Source organism: Neovison vison, chromosome 6 (assembly GCF_020171115.1).
Source record: "Neovison vison isolate M4711 chromosome 6, ASM_NN_V1, whole genome shotgun sequence".
NCBI lineage: Eukaryota > Metazoa > Chordata > Mammalia > Carnivora > Mustelidae > Neogale > Neogale vison.
Window position 1 is genome coordinate 214,429,527 of NC_058096.1, and position 5,728 is coordinate 214,435,254.

Here is a 5,728-nt window from a genome sequence, read left to right on the forward strand (position 1 = left end):
GGCTCCTTGCTCGGCAGGGAGCCTGCTTCTCCCTCTGCCTCTGCCTGCCTCTCTGTCTGCCTGTGCTCGCTCTCTCTCCCTCTCTCTCTGACAAATAAATAAAGAAAATCTTTAAAACCATCTTTTCCTGTGTCTGTGAAACTCCTGTGAGTTCTCTGCTCATATCCTTGACTCATTCTGCAATGAGTTCTCTCCTTCTGAATGTCACTGGTTTCTTATTTATTCTAGATAGCATTTCCTGGTCAATTTTCAATAATGTAAAGATTCTTTTCCCAATTTCCACCTGCCTGTTCATGGATCCCGGATATCTTTTGTTGAACAAATTCCTTGGGGAAGCTTTCATGTCTGTTTCTTTTTCTAAGCAGTTAACATTTATTTCCTGAGAATGGCATCAACACTTTACAGAAGATATGCTTATAAAATTCAAATGCTCCCTTATATAGAAAACATGGATCTAAACATTTCTTGTCTTTCTAAAATCACTTTAACATTTGTGCTTCTGAGGTTTGTTTAATAACTCCTTCTTCACTCTTAGATCACAAAGTCATTCTCCTGCACCTTCTCTTGCTGACTTCGTATTTCCTTCGATGGGTGAAATCCATCTGAACCCACCTTTGCCTGCAGTGTTCGGCAGGAATTCAGATGTGCACCGCTTCATAAAATCACAATTTTCCCACCACAAACCAGCAAGCAACCCATTTTTTCCATTTGATTTTGTGCTCCCACCTTAAACACCTATTGGGTTTTGAATTGAGCAGGGATATTTCTGAGGTATCCAACCAGTGTGATCTGTGTATCATACCTGTGATATATATCTGTTCCAGGCTGACAATTTTGTAAATGATTACAAGTCTAATGTAAGTCTCAATACCAGGAGAGATATCTATCTCTCTTATGTATTCCATTTTTATTTACTTTATATTCTTCAAAAAATTTTATATTTATTTACTTATTTAAGAGAGAGAGAGCACACCCCCCAATGATCATGGAGCAGGGAGATGGACTGGGGCTTGATCCCAGAACCCCGGCATCATGACTGAGCTGAAATCAAGAGTCTGATGCTCAACCAACTGAGTCATCCAGGCGCCCTACATATACTCCATTTTTAGAATACCTGCGTAGCTTTTCAGTGACTTTGTTTTTCAGAAGGAGGTTTAAGATAGTACTTAAATTTAACTTCTTAAGTTGTAAATGCAGTTGCACTGAGTGTAATTTGAGAAAGAACTGACATAACTGCTATATTAACTCATCCCATCCAAGAGAGCACATTGGTTTCTATGTCTTCCTGTATCCTGATCGTCGTCTTCATATCTATCAGTGGTTAAAAAGTCTTCCCTTGAAGATATTGCTGGTGTTTACTTAATTCCTAGATGTTTTCTTTTTTATTTTTTATGTTATGTTAGTCACCATACAGTACAGTACATCATTACTTTTTGATGTAGTGTTCCAAGTTTCATTGTTTATGTATATCACCCAGCGCTCCCTGCAATATATGCTTTCCTTAATACCCATCACCAGGCCAACCCATCCCCCTCACCCGCCTCCTCTCTAGAACCCTCAGTTTGTTTCTCAGAGTCCATAGTCTCTCATGGTTCATCTCCCCCTCCAGTTTCCCCACTTCATTTTCCCCTTCCTTCTCCTAATGTCTCCCATGCTATTAACCCTTATGTTCCACAAGTAAAAGAAACCATATAATTGGCTTTCTCTGCTTGACTTATTTCACTCAGCATAATCTGCTCCATTCCCATCCACAGTGCTGCAAAAGTTGGGTATTCACCCTTTCTGATGGCTGAGTTCCACTGTATATATAGAATACATCTTCCTTATCCATTAGTCTGTTGAAGAGGATCTCAGCTCTTTCGACAGTTTATTTATTGTGGATATTGCTATGAACATTGGGGTACGTATGGCCCTTCATTTGTATCTTTGGGGTAAATACCCAGTAGTGCAATTGCTGGGTCATAAGGTAGCTCTATCTTTAATTTTTTGAGGAATCTTTACACTGTTTTCCAAAGTGGTTGCACGAACTTGCATTCTCACCAATAGTTTATGAGGGTTCCCCTTTCTCCACAACCTCTCCAACATTTGTTGTTTCTTGCCTTGTTAATCTTTGCCATTCATTTTTTTTTCAGTATTCCAAGATTCATTGTTCATACACCATGCTCAGTGTTCCATGCAATATGTGCCCTCCTTGATACCTACCACCATTCTAACTTGTGTGTGGTGGTATCTCAATGTGGCCTTGATTTGAATTTCACTGATGGTTAATTATGATAAACATTTTTTCACTTGTCTCTTAGCCATTCGTATGTCTTCACCAGAGAAGTGTCTGTTCATGTCTTCTGCCTATATTTTGACTTGGTCATATGTTTTTGGGTGTTGAGTTTGAGGAGTTCTTTATAGATCTTGGATATCAGCCCTTTGTCTGCAGTATCATTTGCAAATATCTTCTCCCACTCCATGGGTTGCCTTTTTGTTTTGTTGACTGTTTCCTTTGCTGTGTAGAAGCTTCTTATCTTGATGAAGTCCCAAGAGTTCATTTTTGTTCCTAGAAGTTTTGTAACAGAGGCTACCATAGTGTGTGATATGAGGACCCTGGAGTCCTAGAGTCCTGGGGGGCCATGATGTCCTCACTTTTTCAATGAAGAAGAGGATGTATTTCTGTCAAATCCTTCACCTAAAACTGTATATAGCCACAAGCTGAATGAAGAAGCAGATACAAGCATCATTTTGCCTTCCATCCAGCCAAAACTGGACAAATTTGCTAAATTGTAAAACAAAGCCAAACTTATCACTAAATGAGTTTTTAAAATGCAGTTACTTTCCTAAAACATTACTTATAATAACATAATATTGATTGTTCCTTTAGGCTGAATCAAAGGTTCATTACTGTTCTTTTAATGTGTTAATAACTAAATATTTTCAAAGAATCTCAGTTTTAATTATTAATATGGTAATAATGGAAAGCTATAACTCCACCAAACAAAAGCCCTCAGGGGACTCAATAGTTTTTAGGCATAAAGAAATCTAGAGGCCAGGGACATCTGGGTGGCTCAGTTGAATAAGTGTCTGCCTTTGGCTCAGGTCATGATCCCAGAGTCCCAGGATTGAGCCCCACATCAAGCTCCCTGCTCAGTGGGGAGTCTGCTTCTCCCTCTGCCCCTCTGTCCTTCCACCACTCATGCTGTCTTTCTTGCTCTCTCTCAAGTAAATAAATAAAATCTTAAGAGAAAAAAAAGTAATGCTGAAACCAAAATGTTTGAGGCTGTCTCATTATAGTTTCTGTCACTAATGGTAATGTTATCTTCCTTTTTTGTTATAGTCTATGTTTTGCATGATTATTATGGGAGTAATTCTATGGGAAATGCTGTGAATTTGGAACGTTTATCTAATCCTGCACAGCATGTGTTCTTTCTTTGCTCTAATATATTCTGCCTTCATTCTTTTACATTTCTAGGTAGATGATCATATCTCCTCCCTTCCAATCTTGATATTCCTTCTTTTTGTATCTTTCTTCAAAGTACCACTCCAGACTTTCCGTGCCCAGCTAATGACCAGCAGAAGCAGTGAGTAACCATGGCTTTTTTCTGATTCTAAAATAATGAATTAGTAGTTTCCTACTTCATGTACTATTTGCTAGTTTTGCAGTATATATTCCTGGTTACTTAAAAAAGACTCTTTTGGTTTCAGGAAATAACTTTTCAGGAGAAATAACTTTTTTTGTTTGTTTCATTCAGCAATTTATTTCACTTTTTGAGTTTCAGAGAAACTTCCATCGTACTTTTATTACTAAGTATGCTTTTTTTTCCCAGCATAACAGTATTCATTATTTTTGCACTACATCCAGTGCTCCATGCAATCCGTGCCCTCTATAATACCCACCACCTGGTACCCCAACCTCCCACTCCCTGCCCCTTCAAAACCCCCAGATTGTTTTTCAGAGTCCATAGTCTCCCATGGTTCACCTCCCCTTCCAATTTCCCCCAACTCCCTTCTCCTAAAAAATCTTTATGATATGTGCATATGTTAATCATTATGCTGTATATCCAAAATAATACAATTATATGTCAATTGTATATCAATTTTTAAAATCATAAATAGGAACTTAAATTTAGTAAGCCAGTATTGCTGCCCATTGATAAAATTATATGACATTTCCTTTTCAGTATATTCATGTGACTAATCACATGGTAGGTTTTCTTTTTTTTTCTTTTTATGTTCAGTTAGCCAACATATTATCATTAGATTTTGATGTAGTGTTCAACAATTCGTTAGGGTTTTCTGATGCTGATTCCTCCTTGTTCTTCATGGGATAAACCATATAACTTCATATCTTTTTGGTCTCACCAGATGCAGCATCTGTGGTTGGTCAGAACCATAGCATGGTGTATGAATTCATCCTTGTGGGCTTCTCCACCTTCCCACTGCATCTTCTGCCTGCCTTCTTCCTGCTGTACCTGCTGATGTACCTATTCACCTTGCTGGGGAACCTGATCATCATGGCCACTGTCTGGAGTGATCACAGCCTGCACACACCCATGTACCTCTTTCTGTGTGCCCTGTCCACCTCAGAGATTCTGTTCACTGTTACTCTTACCCCTCGCATGCTGATTGACATGCTCTCAACCCGCCACACCATCTCCTTTGTGGCCTGTGCCAGCCAGATGTTCTTCTCTTTCACATTTGGCTTCACCCACTCCTTCCTGCTCATGATCATGGGCTATGACCGCTATGTGGCCATCTGCCATCCCCTGCACTACAACGTGCTCATGAGCACCCGCACCTGTGCCCGTCTGGTGTCCTGGACCTGGGCTGGTGGCTCAGTCATGGGGATGATGGTGACCCTGATAGTTTTTCATCTCACCTTCTGTGGGTCTAATGTGATACACCATTTTGCCTGCCATGTGCTTTCCCTCCTAAAGCTGGCCTGTGGGAAGGAGATATCTTCTGTTACCCTGGGTGTGATCCTGGTGTGTGTCACAGCTCTGATGGGATGTTTATTCCTCATTGTTCTCTCCTATGTCTTCATTGTGGCCACCATATTGAGGATCCCCTCAGCTGAAGGCAGGCACAAGACCTTCTCCACATGTGTGTCCCACCTCACTGTTGTCATTGTACACTATGGTTTTGCCTCTACTATCTACCTCAAGCCCAAGGGTTCCCATTCTTTGGACAGTAATACTCTGATGGCCACCACCTATATAGTCTTCACTCCCTTTCTCAGCCCAATTATTTTCAGCCTCAGGAATAAGGATCTCAAGAATGCCATAAAGAAAAGTTTCCAGAGAAAATTCAGTTCCCTACATTCCTGATGGCTAGAGGAAATATGGTGGTAATGAAATATGACAGAAGGGCTGGGAAGAATTAGGACTCTTTCCATTGAACTTTTGTAAGTATTCAGTATATGAAAATACTGAATAGCTATTGCTGGATGCATCAATATGTGTTGGATGCATGCTATGTATTTGTTTTTCTCCAATTTTACATAAGCTCTAGCAATCATCATCTCTTGTTTTTGACCCCATGTGATAAACTCCAACCCATTACCACTGTCTAAGAACACATTATGTACCTATGGGCTGGTGGGGGCATCCCGTGGATGTGTCTGGGCACTGATGCCAACGGTTCTTCTTGAATGAAAAAGCAAAGGAGGACCTTCCCTCCCCCACCATAAAGATAAACAAAATAAGCATAATAATAAATACCACGAGCACTGCGTCTTTTCTTA

General features: G+C 40.0%; 1 protein-coding gene across 1 annotated transcript; it reads left to right on the forward strand.

Moving 5' to 3' along the window:
- Window positions 1-4,361: 4,361 nt before the first annotated feature.
- LOC122910745 (olfactory receptor 10H4-like) lies at window positions 4,362-5,312 on the forward strand. The gene has a single exon (XM_044255367.1). It carries the CDS (start codon window positions 4,383-4,385, stop codon window positions 5,310-5,312), a length of 930 nt encoding a protein of 309 aa, XP_044111302.1. The 5' UTR covers window positions 4,362-4,382.
- Window positions 5,313-5,728: the final 416 nt, after the last annotated feature.

What these genes read in the sequence shown, in the direction of transcription:
- LOC122910745 (XM_044255367.1), top strand. Translation starts at nt 4,383, where the DNA reads ATGGTGTATGAATTCATCCTTGTGGGCTTCTCCACCTTCCCACTGCAT.